At 58.4% G+C, this 18,387-nt stretch overlaps 1 protein-coding gene across 3 annotated transcripts; it reads left to right on the top strand.

Moving 5' to 3' along the window:
* On the top strand, positions 1-18,011 carry KLHL17 (kelch like family member 17). Of its 3 annotated transcripts, XM_068171793.1 has the most exons (12): positions 1-72; positions 8,476-8,729; positions 9,767-9,888; positions 10,309-10,530; positions 11,452-11,568; positions 11,988-12,201; positions 13,037-13,181; positions 13,715-13,882; positions 14,160-14,248; positions 15,055-15,128; positions 15,879-16,060; positions 16,570-18,011. In XM_068171793.1, the coding sequence occupies exons 2-12, from the start codon at positions 8,519-8,521 to the stop codon at positions 16,796-16,798; spliced, it is 1,773 nt and encodes a 590-aa protein (XP_068027894.1). In that variant the 5' UTR covers positions 1-72; positions 8,476-8,518; the 3' UTR covers positions 16,799-18,011. The 3 variants fall into 3 exon arrangements, with proteins under 3 accessions (XP_068027894.1, XP_068027896.1, XP_068027895.1); XM_068171795.1 differs by lacking the exon at positions 10,309-10,530; XM_068171794.1 differs by lacking the exon at positions 1-72 and having other exon boundaries at positions 8,551-8,683.
* The last annotated feature ends 376 nt before the right edge of the window (positions 18,012-18,387 follow it).

The raw sequence follows: 18,387 nt of genomic DNA, 5'->3' as shown, positions 1-18,387 counted from the left end.
CCGGCCGTAGCGGTGCGGGTGTAGCGGCGACCCGCAGCATCCCCCGGCTTGGGCCGTGGCCGCCCCGGAGCCGTGAGTACCGCCGGGGCACGGCCCTGCCGCCCGCACCTCCTCTTCTCTTCCTCTCCGTCTGCCTCTTCCTCTTCTTCCTCCTCTCTCTCCCGCTGTCCCTCTTCCCGGCAGGGCCGGGGCGCTCAGACCCGCGGGAGAAGGGGGAGCGGAGGGGTAACGGGATGGGGGCACAGCGGAGGGGTCACCGGGGATGGGGGCACAGCGGAGGGGTCACCGGGGGATGATGGGGGGACCCCCGGAGGAGCTGCCGCTCCATCACTCCCGGCGCTGTCCCTGCGCATCCCTCCTCGGAGAGCAAGTTTGCTTTTGGGGTACCACGCCGCACGTCCGGGGGTACCACCGGCGCCGCTTCCAAAGGTTTTGGCACAACTGGTGTCGTTTCCAAATATTTGCGGAGGTTTGGAACAGCCGATGCCCTTCCCAGCCTCTGTGGCCGCGCTCTCTGCACCGCGGCATCACCCCCGGGCCGGCAGCATCCCTGTGCCCTCCTTCCCTGCCCTCTGCCAAGTCCTGGCTGGATCCCGTTGGAAAAGGGGAGATCCGCAGCCCCGGGGCCCCGGGAGCCGCCGCAGAGCGGGGCTGGCCCGGCCGTGTCCCCTGCCCTCGGTGCCGCACTCGGGGGCTCGGTGCTGGCGGCGCCGGGCGAGCCGAAGGGCGCGGGGAGAAGCGTTTTCCCGGAAACTTGTGGGGACCGTGGGACGCAGCTTTTCTGTGGCCTCTGCAGTGGCTGTCAGGACAGAGGGCTCTCCTTGAGCCACAGCATCGCTGCTGCTGCTGGAGCTGGAGCTGGTCCCGGCAGCTCAGGCCAGGCTGGCAGCTGGGCTGGTTCTGCTGGCTGAGCAAACGCCTCCCTCTCCGGGGAACAGAGCCCTGCACCTCGGCAAGGAAGGAGAAGGTGGCTGTCCCTGCACTGTCCCTTCTGTGCCAGCCCGCAGGAGCAGTGGCCTTGCTTTGGTGGCTCTCTGAGCAGGATGCCAGCTCTCCTGTGACTTCCTGCTGTCCCACAGTGTTATTCCGGGGTGCTCTGCATTGCTGGAGGTGATTCTGGAGTGATTCAGCAACACGTGGATGTTTCTGGGTGCCTTTAGCACCAAGAGGTGCTGGTTTGTTACAGGTCTGGTGTTTTGGGGCTCACTGACCCTTCAGTGTCCAGTGGCCTTCTGGTTTTCATCCCTGCAGCCAAAACAAACCCCACTCTGCAATCCCTTCCCTCTGCACCCCGAGTTTCTCTCCTGACCCGTGAACATCTGCTGGAAATCCTTTATTCAGCACAGCAGTGAGTAAGACTCGGGGAGATGTTGGGTGTAGAGATCTGAGTTTCCTTCCTGAGCACTGAGTGATTAATGAATCACAGCAAAGAGCAGCTAATTCCGAGCACACCAGGAGCTGGCAGGCGGAACAGGCACCTGCTCCCTTGGCTTGGGAGCCCAGCATCCAAACGGAGCTGCTCCTGAGCATCTCGGGGAGCTGGGATGGTCCCTGTGCCTCCTGCCAGCCGAGGGCAGCTCGGTGGGGGTGGCAATGGCACGGCTTTGTTCTGCCAGCACAGACTGCGGCCATCTGCCCCCGCTCCCTCGCGCCAGCCTGGCTCTCTGGAGACGGAGTGCAAATCAAAGCAGGCGTCCTCTGAAGGCTGGAGGTCTGCTGGGGAGCCTGCTCTGAGTCCTTGCTTTGCTGCATTTCAGGCTCAGCAGCTCCAGAACTCGAGCAGCCCTGCTCAAGTCCCAGTGGTGCCTCCTGGAGCTCCTCAGGAGCTGGAGCCCTGCCTCCAGAGCCCGGGGCAGGCTGGGCTTGGGAGGCCTGAGAGGCTCCATCTGCTCTGCCTGGCCCTGCTGCAAACCATCCCTAAAGGATGTGGCTCCTCAGGGACCGGAATTTGAGCTCCTCCAGCTGCAATTCCCAGGGTCTGGGACCTGCTGGCCTTGGCAGGCCCCCGTTGTGCCAGTGATCTCAAGGCCAGGGTGTCACATGCTCCTCATAGCTCAGTGTTTGGGGCTGTGGCCTGTGCTGCTCCTTGCCAGAAGATGTGAGGGAATCCTTTGTTTCCTGGCTTGGAAAGACTTTCCCACTGCTCCACAGAAGCTCAGAGCTTGTTGAGAGCAGGAGGTGCAGAGCTGGGCTGGTCTGTGTTGGCAGAGAGGGGCTAGAGGAGGCTTTGGGAACCATCCCTGAACGTGGTGTGAGAGGGCTGAGCCAGGCAATGCCCACTGGTGACCTCCTGCTTTGGAGAGGCAGCAGAATTATTTCGTGTCCTGTCCATCTGTAAAAGATCTCCCTGGCTGTTTGCAGCCAGCAGATCAGAGTGCTTTTTCCTGCTTCCCCTGCTGCTGCTGCCTCATGTCATGGAGTTATCCTTCCCTTTAGAAGCCAAGTGGTGTCTCCTGCAGAGTCTCCCCAAATTCATCCCTATCTTGTGACACCAGGGCACTGCTGGGCAGTGATGACCCGCTCTGAGCTGGCCCACTGTCCCCTGGAGCCCCGAGCAGCTGGCACAGCAGGGAGGTGAAGGACACAGTCCCTCCCGGGACCAAGGATGCTGCAGAGAGGGAGCAGGTCTGGGAGCCAGGAGGGTGGCTGTGCCCAGTTCAGGCTGCCTGAGCACTCTCCCCTTGTGTTTATCTGTCTGAAAAACGAGCTGGGGACAGAGATTCTGTCACAGGATGGGCGGTGCACCCGAGCTGGGCCTGGCACTGCTGCCTGGGCAGGGCTCTTGCTGTGCGTGCCGGGGTTGGCACTGCCTGTGCCATAAAGCAGCACGGGATGCGACAGAGGCTCCTCTGCCGTGGCTGCTGGGGACACTGGGAAGGGGAATCAGGACATGACCCACATTTCCAGCTCCTCTCAGAGCCAGAGGGCTCCTTTTTTCAGCTTTTGGTGTGCTTTGTGCTGGACTGCGGGAGCTGCAGTCTAACCCCAGCGCAGCTGGGGACCTGCACATTTTGCTGAATGCAAAGGCAAGAATCCATTTCCATTCCTTGTTCCTCCCTAATCCGGGAGTTCAGCAGTCCCAAACCTCCTCCAGTCCTGACCCTCACGACCAATTACTTGAAAATGACCCAAATATTGGCACAGATGCCTCAGAATCCCTCAAGCATGGAGTCCTGCTTGGAGCAGCAAAACACAGGAGACAAAAGCTGAGTTTGGAGGTGTCTGAAGGAAGAGCTGCTGCCTGTGGGAGGTGAGGACGAGGTTCTGGGCACTGAGATGAGGATGATGAGGATGCCCTTCATCCCTCTGAGATATGAGAATGCCTCAGGGCATTGAGCCTGTGCCTCGTGCTCCCTCCTCTCACTTTTTGGGGTGACTGAGAGTGGCTTGGAGCTTCCAAACAGAACTCCCCAGGGAATAATGAGGAGCTAGGCTTTAATTAGGAGAGACTGGTGTGTGCACCAGGGCCTACTGATGACAGCCCAGGGAGGGGCTGAGAGGCTCTGCCGAGGTCAGTGTGCTGGGTGCCCTTCTTGCCCCCGAGCCAGCACTGTCTCTGTGCCTGGAGCTGGCAACTGAGTGCAGCTTTTCCCTGTCCTCCCCACCCCCTTGCCGAGGCTCCACATCCTCCCTGGCAGCTTGTCACTTCTCTGCAGATGTCTAGACAGGAGGATTCAGTGCGTGTCAGTTATGCCTAATTCATTAAAAAAAATAAAAAATAAAAAAAGCCCCAGCCCTCCTGGGAGCTGGGGATTCTCAGTCCTGCAGACTCAGCGCTGCCTGCGCTGCCCTGCCCTGCCTTGAGGCTCCCTCCAAGCAGATCCATTCCAGGGAGCTGCAGGAGCAGCAGCAGCAGCAGAGGGAATGGAGGAGAGGAGGTTTGGAGGGGTTTTTAGGGCCGGGCCGTGCTCCTGATCCCTGCTGCTCACCCCATTTGTGTGTTCTCCTGTCCCCACTGAGGGGTTCCAGCTTCCCTGGCGCTGCCAGCTCCCCAAGTCCTGCTCCCTCCCGAAGGCAGGGCTGGTTCCAGGAGGGACAGCTCCTTTGCTGCCGCACTTCCACCCAAAATCTCAGCCCTGACCCCTGCACAGGTGCAAAACTCCACCGTGGGGAGCGCTGAGGACCTGCAGCTCAGAGCATCCCCCTGCTGCCGGAGCAGCTCCCTCCCTCTGCTCCTTGCCAGCGCTGGCTCTCCCAGGCTGAGCTCTCCCAGGCCGAGCTCACAATGAAGCTGATGTGAGCTGGAGCTGCTGCACGCTGTCAGTGCCTGTGGGAGCTCCCTGGCTGCAGGCTGAGAAAGGACTGAACCCCAGAGCGTTTCATTTTCTGTGTCAGTGGCACTGCTGTGACATCCTGGTGGGGACAGCTGCCTGGATTTAGTGCCTGCTTTGCATCTGGCTCCTGGACAGGCACAGCTGAACGGTTCCCATCCTCTCTGCTTGTGTTTATTGTGGGGAAGGGAGCAGGAAAGGTGGGAATGCAATTTATTTTGTAATCAGCCCTCTGGAAGTGGGAATAATTTGGGATATCTGAGTTTGAGGGGTAAGGGCAGTGCAGATCAGCTGTAGCTGTGAAAACAGCCCTGGCATTTGATTATTGATGAAAAAATGCTGCTCCACTGTGATCCTCTCCCTTCCCAGAGATCCAGGAATTCGGCTGTGCCATTTTGGAGGGCATTGCCCTGGCTCCAGCCCTGGAAGGGGGTCTGGCCCCACGGTGCCACCTTGCAGACCTGGTTTGTGCTGCTGTGACACCCTGGGCTCGAGCTGAGTGCCAGTGAGGGCTTTGTGCCTTCTCCAGAGGCAGCACTCGTGTGCGAGCCGCAGAGCTGTGCACAAACAGCTGATTTTCCAGCAGAGAGGCACGCAGGGATGTGGCACAAAGGGATGGGGACACATGGAGGGGATGGATTGAAGCTTGACTGCGTGTCAGGCCTGAGGGCCTGGGGGCTGTCCCCTGATCCCCTGTCCCCACCATCTGAGCAGCTGCACAGGATGTGGCCCTGCTGCCTCCCAGCCCTCCTGCCAGACACAAAATCCCCATCCAGGCTGTCAACAAAAAGCTATTCTCCAGGGCCTTCCTGGGGAAAGGGCAGGCTCGGAACTTCTCCCTGGAGGATCCTCTGTTCCCTGTTTATTGCTCAGCACACTTCTTTTCACTCCCAGCAAAATATGGTTTTTTGTGCGGAGAGAACAGGCCTCCCTTTGGGCAGGGATCATTTGCATTAATTAACAGAGCTGTTATGCATGGCCACACTCTGGCGCAGAGAAGCCAAACAAACGCCTCCTTTTTTTGTTGTTTTTGGTTGGTTGGTTTTTTTTTTTTTTTGTGCCACAACCTCAGAGTTATTCCAAGGGAGGCAGCACATCCGTCCCAGCCCGTGGGGACACGTGCGGTTCTGCTGCTGCCCACAAACGTGGGCTTGTGCTTTCTTCCCCCTCTGCAGCTCTGGACACTGCTGCACTGTCTCCTGTGGTGCAGGCAGTGTTCCCCATTAATTACATCCCACAGACCCTCATTTCCTGGGAATGAAGTTTTACCAAGGAAATGAGGAATATTTAGTGCTGCCAGCGAGGTGGGGAGCTCGGCACAGGGAGCAGCACTGGGCTGTTCCACCCCTTCTCCCACGCTGGTTTTGTTCTGACCCGTTAAAGCAGAAGAGCTTCGATGGGAACAAATCCTTGTGGGGTGGAGGGGACAGTGGGGACTGTGCCCACTGCAGGGCTCCAACCAGCCCCATGCCAGGAGGGTGACACTGTCCCATGGGGCTGGTGGGAGGGTGAGCAGCTCCTCAGGGAGCCTGGAGCCAAAAAGTCCCCAAGCACAGCTGGCTCAGGATGCCAGGACTGTGCCCTGGTTTGGGGACACCCGTGGAGCCCAGTGGCAGTGCAGTGGCTCGGGTGGCACCTCCCTCTTGTCCTGCTGGGGCGTGTCACAGGCTGGGTGACACCGTGGTGGTGTCACAGCTCAGGGTGGCTGGCACAGCCCTGTGCCAGCCCTGGGGACTGCAGGGAGAGGGCGCTGAGCTCTGCCTCCTGGCCGTGGGGGTCACTGTGCCCGCAGGCCAGTGTCACCCTTGTCACTCGCCCAGGGCCACACAGGACTCGTGGCAGGGCTGGAAGTGAGCCCAGCGCTTCCAACTCTTTGGAAGTCCCCCCACAAAGCCTCCAGCAGCACTCCCAGCCTGCTGTGCCCTCTGGGTGCTGCCCCAGGGTGCCAAACCCTTCCTCACAAATCTCCAGGAGCAGCAATGCCACCTTCTCCCAGCTGTGTCCTGCCTGTCCCCTCTGAGCCCTGCCACTGCTGCAAATCCAGAAGCTCCGTCCCCCATGCCAGCCCCCTGGAGGGACGAGGAGCAGGGACATGACTGAAATACTGATGGGGACAACTGTGCTCAGCAGGGATGACACAGAGAAAGCAGCCCAGGCAGAGCAGGAAAACCCTTGGGCTTGCAGCTGGGGATGGGGTAGAGGTGGGGAAACTCTGTCTGCTCCCTGCCCTAAAGCAGCTCTGGGAAAGCACCTCTGGAGCTTAACCCTGCCCCTCTGGAGCCCAGGTAGGGATGTTGATAACAAAAAACCTCCTTTCTGTGGGCATCTCAGCCAGCAGATGGGAATTAGGAGATGGGGTGTCCCAGGGATGCTGCAGCTTCCCAAATGGGATGTGGGAGGACAAGACCACACTCCTGGGCTCTTCCCTGCTGCCGAGGGCACGGTGACATCCTGCTGTCCCTGCTGGAAGGCACCAGCAGGCCCTGCCTCTGCCTGGGAGAGCAGGGATCTCGTAGCACCCCGCGTGATGCCAATAGAAAAGGGCATTGCAGGCTTCTCCCCGCTCAGGAAATGTGTTTATTCATCTTTTTGTCCTCCCCCAGACTCTCGTACGTGCTACAACTGCTCTTTAAAAAGGCAAGAGCGGGCTGCATCCGTGGCTGAGCAGGCACAGGATGCTGGGTTGCTATTTTTAGGCTCAGCAGGGCTGATGTGGAGGTGTGCGAGCAGCGGAGGCTGAGGGGATTCTCTCGCCGCAGGGACGCGGGGGCAGCTCGCAGGCTCGGGTTTGGTTCAAGCTGTTTTTTCCCTGTTGCTGCCTCCCCGTCCTACCTCCGGCTGCTCACTCATCCCCTCCTCGCCCCCCCAGCTCTGGGGTGCTGCTGGCACAGAGGCAGCCAAAGGTCTTTTGGAGCAGCCTGGATGCAAACAGCACTGGGGGAGGAAGTCTCTGCATGAATAAATGTTCCTTGATCAGGCAGGTTTTGTTTTCCTAGAAGCACAGAATGGTTTGGGTTGGAAGGGAGTGTAAAAATCATCTGGTTCCGTGGACAGGGACACCTTTCACTATCCCAGGGTGCTCTGAGATCCATCCAGCCTGGCCTGGGATCCAGGGGCAGCCACAGCTTCTCTGGGAAATCCATTCCAGGGCCTCCCCACCCTCACAGGGAAGAATTCCTTCCCCATATTGAACCTGAATTTCCCCTCTTTGTTTGAACCAAATGACATTTTCCTGGCAGGGCCTGGTCAGAGCTGTCAGGGTCGCTGTCAGCACAGGGTGTTTGAGCTGTGGTGGCTCCCACAGGGATCACCCAGGGCTAAAGCCTGGATTGATGCCCTAAGTTTTAGCTTTTACATTTTCCACATTCTGTACCGCATTGGTTTGTAACTCTGAACTCCATCTAAAGTGTCAGCAGTTCTCCTCACAGCTCAGTCACACAAAACAATCCTTTTCCAGCCCCAGAACCAAGGACACCGCTGCAGCTTCAGCCCCAAAAAGTGCAAACAACAGGAGAGTAAAGTGGGAGGATGGGACTGCACAACCTGGAGCTGGAATTGGACAATGAACCCCAATATGGAAATGGACCAAAACTTGTAAAAGTGTGAAAACTCATGACCTACTGTCCATCTTGGGTCCGTCTTGGATCCATCTTGGGTCCATCTTGGGTCCATCTTAGATCAATCTTGGATCCATCGTGAGTCCATCTTGAATCCATCTTGGATCCATCTTGGGTCTGTCCCTCTTGGATCCATCTTGGGTCCATCTTGTGTCCATCTTGGGTCCATCTTGTGTCCATCTTGGGTCCATCTTGGATCCATCTTGGGTCCATTTTGGGTCCATCTTGGATCTGTCTTGGATCTGTCTTGGATCCATCTTGGATCTGTCTTGGATCCATCTTGGATCCATCTTGGGTCCATCTTGTGTCCATCTTGGGTCCATGTTGGATCTGTCTTGGATTCATCTTGGATCCATATTGGATCCATCTTGGATCTGTCTTGGATCCATCTTGGATCCGTCTTGGATCTATCCTGGGTCCATCTTGTGTCCACCTTGGGTGCAGCCTCAGCCAGGCTCTTGCACTGCCCCAGGTGACTCCTTGGAAGGCCTTTGAATAAACCCCCACGTTATTCCTGTAACCCTGCCCAGCCTGTGTTCCAGGTCACCTCTTGAGGCACCAGGTTAACCCTTTGTTTCCCCCGGCAGAGGCGGTGGGAGGGGACTCCCCCCTGCCCTGCCCGCCGCAGCCATGGAGGGGGGAGTGCAGCTCCTGAACCGCGACGGGCACAGCATCTCGCACAACTCCAAGCGCCACTACCACGACGCCTTCGTGTGCATGAACCGCATGCGGCAGCGGGGGCTGCTCTGCGACATCGTCCTGCACGTGGCCACCAAGGAGATCAAGGCCCACAAGGTGGTGCTGGCGTCCTGCAGCCCCTACTTCCACGCCATGTTCACAAGCAAGTAGAGTCCTCTCTTCCCCAGGGACAGGCTGGCAGCTCTCCCCTCTCCAAATCCCTTCCCCGCTCTGTCCCCCTCCCTGTTCTCGCTGCCCTGCCCTTTCATGTGTTGTTTCTGTGAGCAAGAGCAGGAATATTCCTCATTTCACTGCCTTCCCTGAGTCCCTTTGCCCCTGTGCAGGATCCTGGTGTCCCCCTCCTGCACAGGATCCTGTACCCCATCCTGCAGACCTGGCCCCCAATCCCTAGAGCTGGGCAGGAAACCTTCCAAAAGCAAACCACTTGTTCCATGCATGGTTAAATTCTCCATTTCCCTCCCTTTCCTGATTCCCTTGCCCACAGCTCCCTGCACAGAATCCTGGTGCCCTTTCTCCTCTCCTGACCCCAATTCCTACAGCTCCTCTTTGCTAAGAGCTGGGCAGAAAACCTCCCTGGGCTGTGGTGTGGAGATGGATGCAGCTCATCCCATGCATGGTTAAATCCTTCATTTCATTCCCTTCCGTGACTCCCTTGGCCCTCAGCCCCCTGCACAGGATCCTGGTGTTCCTCCCTGCGCAGGATCCTGGTGTTCCTCCCTGCACAGGATCCTGGTTTTCCCCCCTGCACAGGATCCTGGTGTTCCTCCCTGCACAGGATCCTGGTGTTCCTCCCTGCACAGGATCCTGGTGTTCCCCCCTGCACAGGATCCTGGTGTTCCTCCCTGCACAGGATCCTGGTGGTCCCCCCTGCACAGGATCCTGGTGTTCCTCCCTGCACAGGATCCTGGTGTTCCCCCCTGCACAGGATCCTGGTGTTCCTCCCTGCACAGGATCCTGGTGTTCCCCCCTGCACAGGATCCTGGTGTTCCCCCCTGCACAGGATCCTGGTGTTCCCCCCTGCACAGGATCCTGTTGTCCCTCCACAAGTCCTGGTCCCTGTTCCCCAGAGCTGGACAGAAAACCTCCCTGGGCTGGGATGCAGCTCGTTCCACGCATCCTCCTGTGGGAAAAGAGCCCTGCTGGGGGGGTTTTGTTCATTTTTGGTGTCCTTTGCCCCAGATGAGATGAGTGAGAGCCGCCAGACCCATGTGACACTGCATGACATCGACCCCCAGGCGCTGGAGCAGCTGGTGCAGTACGCCTACACGGCTGAGATCGTGGTGGGAGAGGGCAATGTGCAGGTAGGAGCTGCTCCCCAAATTCCCCTTCTCCACAAAGCTGTTCTGTACCACATTTGCCTCCTGGGGACTCCTCTCTCCTCCTGCTCAGCACTGCCAGCTGTTCCTGTGGTGGCAGCTGGGTTTGGCAGTGGTCAGGGAGTTTAGCTGCTTCCCTTCCCAGAGGTGGCTCCTCAAAGCTCTGTGCAGTTCCCAGCTCTGTTCCCGAGCACCTGCCGTTCTCCTGGCCCTGGGGGGTGTTACAGGTGTCCTTCCCAGCTGTTCTTCACCTCAGAAACCAGGAGTGCTCTGTCCTTTCTGTGCTTCTGCGCCTGGAGGTGCTCACTAAACCTGCTCTGCTCGTGCCTCGCAGTGGGACGAGGGTGAAAATTGTTTCCTTGCCCTGGAATCTCCCTTTTCCCCCATTCTTTTCCACTGTGCCAGACCCTTCTTCCTGCTGCCAGCCTGCTTCAGCTCAATGGTGTGCGGGACGCCTGCTGCAAGTTCCTGCTCAGCCAGCTCGACCCCTCCAACTGCCTGGGCATCCGGGGCTTTGCTGACACCCACTCCTGCAGCGACCTCCTCAAGTCTGCCCACAAGTACGTCCTCCAGCACTTCGTGGAGGTGTCCAAGACAGAGGAGTTCATGTTGCTGCCCCTTAAACAGGTGAGGCCCCGCTGGCAGCGTGCAGGTCTGGGTGCAGCAAAGCTTGTCCTGCTCTGTCCGTGAGGGGAAAGCCTCTGGGGCGATGGGGTTGGGCAGGGGGGTGTAGCCAGGTTCTGGGCTTTGGTCCCACTCTGTTCAGGCTGTGGGAAGAGCTCTGTCAGCAGGCTGAATCCCATGGGAAATAAGGATAGGAGGGTAGGACAGGAGCTCATTTTGGTCACTGGTGCTTGCCACGTGAGCTCTGAGCACACCGCCCTGGCTCTGAGAGCACAGCCCCAGGAATGGGTCCTGGCTGCCCTGGAAACGTGGCTGGGATGTTTAAATCAGCTCAGCTAATGTTTCTTACTGGTCATCATGTGGTGCCAGTGTGGCCCTGGCTCATCTCCAAGGGCAGGAGCAATTCCCAGTCCTTGCTCTGCATCACCAACCTGTGTGGTGCCTCAGCAGGATCAGACACCTCCCCTCACCCATTCCCAGGGCAGTGGCAGGGTGACAGTGAGGGGAGGATCCACATCTCCCCCTGCTGCAGCTCTGCAGGGGTCCCTTGGCCGGTGAAGGGACAGTTCTGGGAGCAGACAGGCCTGCTGGGTCTGTCCCAGGAAATATGGAAGGGACAAATGCCAGCGGAGTCATCTCCCTGATGCCACTGACAGTGACATCAGGGAGAATTGTCAGGCATTGCAGTGGCCTCAGCCACAGCGGGGGGGAAGAGCCAGGGAGGGTGGTCAGAAATGTCCCCACAAAGCTGCACCTGCTGCTTTTGGGGCACCCGGCTGCTGTTTGGAACCCCCAGCATGTCTAGGAGGCAGAGCTCTGCCTCTGGCACTGCTGTTCCACTGGGCCACGTGCTGGGATCTGGGAACGTCTCCTTTCCTCCCAGTCCACACCAAGCAGCACTGCCCTCCCCACCCCGCCCTGCAGGTGCTGGACCTCATTTCCAGCGACAGCCTCAACGTGCCCTCGGAGGAGGAGGTGTACAGGGCTGTGCTCAGCTGGGTCAAACACGACGTGGACAGCAGGAGACAGCACGTGCCCAGGGTGAGTGTGCTGGGAAGGGGCTGAGAGGGTTCTGGGAAAGAGGTGGGAGTGCTGGGAAGGGGGCTGGTTCTGCCCACCATCTCCGAGTGCCTGGGCTGGGTGGGCACGTGGCTGGAGGAAGCTGCAGGACAGGGCAGGAGCAGCAGGTCCCTGTCCTACCACTTCCAGTCCAGATTGGAAGGGATCTTAAGTCCCATCTCATTCCACCCCCTGCCATGGTCAGGGACACCTTCCACTAGCCCAGGCTGCTCCAACCTGGCCTTGAACACTTCCAGGGATGGGGCAGCCCCAGGGCAACCTGTGCCACGCTCTGAGTAAAGAGTTTCTCCCTGATCTCAGCCTGTCCCCTTTCAGTTCCCCCTGTGCCCCTGCCCTGTCCCCTGCCCGTGTCCCAAGGCCTGCTCTGCCGTCCCCCCCAGCTCATGAAGTGCGTGCGGCTGCCTCTGCTGAGCCGGGACTTCCTCATGAGCAACGTGGACACGGAGCTGCTGGTGCGGCACCACTCGGAGTGCAAGGACCTGCTCATCGAGGCCCTCAAGTACCACCTGATGCCCGAGCAGAGAGGGGTGCTGGGCAACAGCCGGACGCGGCCGCGGCGCTGCGAGGGGGCCAGCACCGTGCTCTTCGCTGTGGGTAAGGCCCTGCCGCCCCCCGCCCCGTCCCGGGGGGTTCTGGGCTGGGTTTGCTCCCCTTGTTAGCCTTCAGGAGCACACAGAATCACAGGATATGATTCTATGCAGGTGCTTTTCTTGCAGAGCTCTGGGAATCAGGGGTACAGACCCAAATCTGACTCCCACACGGCTTTCGAGCTGAACGTATTTTATGTTCTATCGTTATAGAACTTCCATATTAATTATTAGACTTATATTGTTCTGTCGTATACATTGATCCCATTCAAGCATGAATTTCATGTGATCTTTCTCAAGTCCCCTGACCACAGTTTCTCATGATTATTCTTACGATTAAACAGTAATTATATTTAATTACTAAACAATCATCACATCTAACGATTATATCATTTATCATATACTGGTTACGCAGGTGCAGTTCTGTTGCTTTGATTTTTTAAGATTTTCTGAAGTTTTGTTTACAAAGAAAACAAAAATGAGTTTACATTTTGTAACAAACTTTCTTACACACTTTTTGTAAATAACTTATTGTTTTGCATTCCTTTATAGAGGTGGAGAAATTTGATGGACTGATAGTTTCTTTGGTGTCATTGGAGAGGTGGCACTTTCACCCTCCAATCTACTGTTACTTTTAGAAAACTATAAATGCTAGAGTCAGAAAAATAAACGTGCCTTTTTTACCTTTACAATAGCCTGTAGTAACACAGCTCTAGCAAGCACAAGGCCTAGAATTTCCCAGGGTATTTTCCCAGGCCTACCAAGCCTAACTTTCCTTCTAACTCCCCAGATCCCCGTGATTTTAAAACCCTTTTACTATCACCCTCGCCCTCCCCGAGCAGGTGGAGGGAGCCTGTTTGCCATCCACGGCGACTGCGAGGCGTACGACACGCGCACGGACCGCTGGCACATGGTGGCCTCCATGTCCACGCGCCGGGCCCGCGTGGGCGTCGCGGCCATCGGGAACAAGCTCTACGCCGTGGGCGGGTAAGGGGGCACGGGCAGGGTGGCACGGGGCTGCTCTGGGAGCACGGATGGGCTGCGTGGTCCGGGATCTCTGGGGCAGCCATGGAAAAGCCCCTTCCCTGCGCACGGGGACCTCTGTGCCCCTGGGATGGCTCCTGCCAGCTGCCGCTGTGCTCTCTGAGCCAGGCCAGCAGAGATTCCTCCCTGGGAACTGTGGGAGAGCGAGGAGGAAAGGAATGAGGTCCCCCCAAAAGGGTTTTCATGCCAGGCGCTGCATGGCCAGAGCAGGACTGACCCCACAGAACTGACCTGGCAGGGATGTGTAGGAAATGCCCCGTGGGCAATGCCCCCTCCTGAACTGGGGCATTGCTCTTCCATTTCCCTTAGAATGCCTGACTGAATAGGGTTGGAGCCTTAAAGCTCATCTCATCCCACCCATCACACCTTCCACCATCTCAGTTTGCTCCAAACCCCGTCCAGCTTGGACACTTCCGGGGATCCAGGGGCAGCCACAGCTTTTCTGAGCAGCCTCTTCTTCCCTTCTGTCCCTGCAGCTACGATGGCACGTCTGACCTGGCCACGGTGGAGTCCTACGACCCTGTCACCAATTCCTGGCAGCCCGAGGTCTCCATGGGCACCAGGAGGAGCTGCCTGGGTGTGGCAGCCCTCCATGGGCTCCTCTACGCTGCCGGGGGGTACGATGGGGCCTCGTGCCTCAACAGGTAGGGATTGCCTTGCTCCAGCCCTCCCTGCTCTTGCATGCACTGTCCTTGAGCTGGGAGCCCTGCTCCTGACCCTTGAGTAGATGTTTTGCAACTCAGCTCGTCCTTCCAGTGGAAAAAAACCCCACTGTGTAGCCCTCTGCCCGAGCAGAACCCAGCCTGTGTCAGTTCCTTCATTTCCCCTGTCTATCCCCAACTCTATGGGAGCCGCCCCATGTCCAAGAGCTTTGACCTGGGCTTTTCCAGTGTCCCACCTTTTGTCCCTGTGTCCCTGCAGTGCAGAGAGGTACGACCCCCTGACGGGCACCTGGACCTCCATCGCTGCCATGAGCACCCGGAGACGCTACGTCCGCGTGGCCACGCTAGGTGGGTGCTGCCACGGGGGCTGGGGGGTCCTGGGCAGGCTCTCCTGCACTGCTGAGGGTTCCTTCTGCTGCTCTGCTCCAGTTCCTGCCCCCTCTGCCACATCCTGGTGTGCTCCCTGCCTCTGCCCTTCTCAGCCTCTCTAACTGGGGATTCATCACACTCCGGAGGCAGCTCCTGAGGGGATCCACAAATTGTTCCCTTCTAGTTTGGAGCAAGGGGCTGCCTGTGGATGATCCCCTGTCCCTGGAGAGGAAGGGACAGCATGATTAGTCCTTCACTGTGGAAGCAGGACAATCCTTTTAGCGATGATCCCAGCCCCACTCTCACCCCAGCAGGAGCTGGATCTCCCTGGGGATGCTTCCCACCTGGCCCAGTGTCCCCGTGCCTGTCCCCTGCCCTGCTCTCTGCTTTCAGCTCTCGCTGCTGACTCAGAGCTCCCCTCCCCTCTATCCCCAGCTCCTTCAGAGCCTGCCACAGCCGATCCTGGCATTCCCCTGCTCCAGCCTCCTCTGCTAAAAATACGCCGGGGCTCTGGCGGGGAGCACTGTAATGAGGAGGTCAAGGAGCAGCAGCAGCAGGAGCCCTCTGGGAGGCTTTGCAGAGGAGCTGCCTGATGAATATTTCACACCACTCCTACTGGAAAGGGAGGGAGCCGGGCTGGCCATGATGGGAGGAGCTGCCCGGGGGCAGGGGAGGCTCAGCCTGGACCTGTGTGGGCACCTCCAGGGTGGCACCTGTGATGTCGTGGGGGTTGTGCTGGGACAGGGACGTGTCTTTAGCTCATGCCTGTGCCTCTGTCTTTGCAGAAGGCAACCTCTATGCAGTCGGGGGCTATGACAGCTCATCACACTTAGCCACGGTGGAGAAGTACGAGCCCCAGGTAAATGTGGGAGATTTGGGTGACTCTTCTGCTTCCCCTCTCTTCAGGAAGGCCTTAACCCACCGTGCATGGCTGTGAGATGGAGGGCTATCAGCAGGGACAGGGCATCCAGGGTGCAGTCCTGAGTAGAGCGATCCAAAGCTGCTCTGTGAGAGCTCTCTGTGAGGTTTTGGCCACCAGAACACGCCCTGGCCCCACTGCCCCTGGTTCTGTGGGAAGCAGGGATCCTGTCTGTGCCCTGAGCTGTTCCCAGCTCCCAGCTGAGCTCCTGCTGGCTGCACACCCAGCGTGGTGAGCAGGGAGTGTGGCAGGCTGGGGACACGTGTTGTGCCCAGGGACACAGCTCTGCTCCAGCAGGGTCGGTCACTGCAGAAAGATCAAAGAGAAGGTCCTGGAGGCTTTTCATGAGCTGCAAAGCCCCAGCTGCACTCACAGAGATTGGAAATAGATACAGCTCAACCCCCGAGGCTGGGCTGGCATTCAGCTGGGGCACAACTGGTGGCCTGGCACGGGGATCTCTGTGCCCCTGGGATGGCTCCTGCCAGCTGCTGCTGTGCTCTCTGAGCCAGGCCGGCAGAGATTCCTCCCTGGGAACTGTGGGACAGCGGGGAGGAAAGAAGTGAGGTCCCCCCAAACGGGTTTTCATGCCAGGAGCTATGTGGCCAGAGCAGGACTGACCCCACAGAACTGACCTGGCAGGGATGTGTCAGAAATGCCCCGTGGGCTGGCTGATGGGTTCCCTGTCCCCAGATCAACACCTGGACCCCCATTGCCAACATGCTGAGCCGCAGGAGCAGCGCGGGCGTGGCCGTGCTCGAGGGCATGCTCTACGTGGCTGGTGGCAATGATGGCACCAGTTGCCTTAACTCCGTGGAGCGCTACAACCCCAAATCCAACACCTGGGAGAGCGTGGCCCCCATGAACATCCGCAGGTAAGGGGCTGTGCCCCTCTGGAGCCTCAGCTGTTGCAGCAGGAGCAGGGATCTCACCTTGCTGTGCCTTGCAAACCATAAAATACAGGCACATCACGGGGTTTTAGGGTTTGTGGCTGGCTCACCACACTCCTGCTGTGCCCAGAGGGATTGGAGGGCGTGCCAGGAGGGCACAGCAGGGATGTTCTGCAGAGGGGTTTATCCTCAGCAGTTTGTGTGGCCATAAAGAACCAGGGGTTGAGCTGGCTGAGCCCACGGAGATGCTGCTGGGCTGTGGGAGGAATTAAAGCTTGCAAGTCCGAGGATTTTGGGCTCAGAGGGTTTGGTATTTGATGAGGTTTGGACGAGAGTGTCAGAGTGAAGGGGGAGATCTGTGGCTCTGTGCTGCTCTCTGCCTGTTTGTGCCCCAACAGTTCATTTCCACGGGGTGTTTGTGGGGTGCCGGAGCTCTGGGCAAGTCCCCCCACACCTCCCAGCCTCACCCCCTGTTCTCTGCTTGGTCCTTCCAGGAGCACCCACGACCTGGTGGCCATGGACGGGTGGCTTTACGCCGTGGGGGGCAACGATGGCAGCTCCAGCCTGAACTCCATCGAGAAGTACAACCCCCGCACCAACAAGTGGGTGGCCGCCTCCTGCATGTTCACCCGCCGCAGCAGCGTGGGGGTGGCCGTGCTGGAGCTCCTCAACTTCCCCCCGCCCTCCTCGCCCACCCTCTCGGTGTCCTCCACGAGCCTTTGACACCGAGCCTGGCCGTGCCTCGGCCCCGGGGGACAGCGGTGCCACCCGCTCGCTCTGAGCAGGGAGCACAAATGCCAGCCCAGCCCTCCTGGGGGGCTCTCCCCGCTCTGGGGACACCCGCGGGGTCACGAGGGCCACCAAATGTGCTTCCAGGGCCGGCCCCTCCCTGGAGGGCGAGCAAAGGGGGCTCTCCCTCCGGCCAGACTCATCCAGCACCCCCGAAAAGCTCCTTTGGGCAAGGGGGAACCCGAACCATTGCTGCTTCTGGGATTGCCGTGCTCCAGCCGTGCCACCGGGCACTGCCAGCCCTGCGGTGGCCCCGGGGGACACGGCCCATGTGCAACCCCCTCTCCTCTGAATGTCACTGTAGCCAAACTCAGCCCAAGCCTGTGTGCACTGCTCCGGACTCTGGGGCCGCTGCCCCGCTCCGAGGGTGTCTCTTTGATGCCTTAACCACACCAAGAGAAGAAGCCCAGCCCAGGCACAGCCCTGCAGGACGGGGAGGGTCCTGACCCCTCCAGTGCTCCCCTGACCCCCTGGGATCCCAGCTGAGCGTGGCTCTGGCCAGGCAGGTGGCCGCAGGGACCTTGGTGGCATCGCTGCCGTCGCTGGCCCAGGCTCCAGGACTGGGACTCTCTGGGAATGGCCTGGCCTGTTTGCTGTTCCCCTCTGCAAAGCAGATTCTGGGTTTGTGGAAAGGAATCAGCTCTTGGAAAAAGAACAGTCCAGCCTTCTGAACGAGAAGGGTTGCCTGGCATTACTTTTTTGGGTATTAATTTTTTTATTTGCCTTTTTTTATTTGAACGCTAATATGATTTCATATCCGTTTATTTTTTACACTGCCCTGGCATTCCCCATCCCCTCTGCTCTCGAGGCAGCAGAAGGGATGCAGTTCCTTTTCTCATTTGTTGAGGAGATGATTCCTGTGCCCTGGAAGTTCTCTCTGGATGGGTGGGGTGTGTGCATGTGTGAGATGCCAAAAGCAGCATGGGAGAGACCGTTTCCAATTAGGGACTCCCTGGCAATTAAGCAACCATTTTAATGAACTAAAGCTTGGATAAATTAGCACTGTAAGGCCTGTCCTAGAGCCAGGGCTCCCGTGGTGTTTTCAGGGTGTGCTGTGTGTGTGAGCCGTGAGCTGAGGCACAGATCAGGTGCTCTCCACACCACAGAGGAACGACTCAACCACTGGTACCTCAGTCGTGTTCAAATGTAGCATTGGAAATATGGTCCAACTGTTTGGAACTCATTCCTTTCTCCTTTTTTTCCCCATACTCCCCAGTTCTCAGTCACAGAGCTCAGATTTCACTTGTGTGGTACTTGTGGGCCTGAATTTTCAAGTAGCAAGAGATTTCTGCTTTATGGGGGGTGAAAGAAGAGTTTAAAATGAGACAGGGACTCCCCAGCTTCAGATCCTTTGCTTGGCAGTCTGATTTCCCCTGGACAGGTGCCTGCAGGTTTTCCAAGCCCACTGGCATCCTTCACAAGCCCACTCACAGTGCCTCACGTTGTACATCTGGAATTGCCAGCAGCTTCTGGAAAGCAGGGCTGCTTCCCCCTCCAGCCTCTCCCCAAGGACAGTCTGAACT

This window comes from Anomalospiza imberbis, chromosome 23, assembly GCF_031753505.1.
Source record: "Anomalospiza imberbis isolate Cuckoo-Finch-1a 21T00152 chromosome 23, ASM3175350v1, whole genome shotgun sequence".
Taxonomy (NCBI): domain Eukaryota; kingdom Metazoa; phylum Chordata; class Aves; order Passeriformes; family Viduidae; genus Anomalospiza; species Anomalospiza imberbis.
The sequence above is the reverse complement of the archived record's forward strand: the minus strand, read 5'-3'. Positions and strand labels throughout refer to the sequence as shown.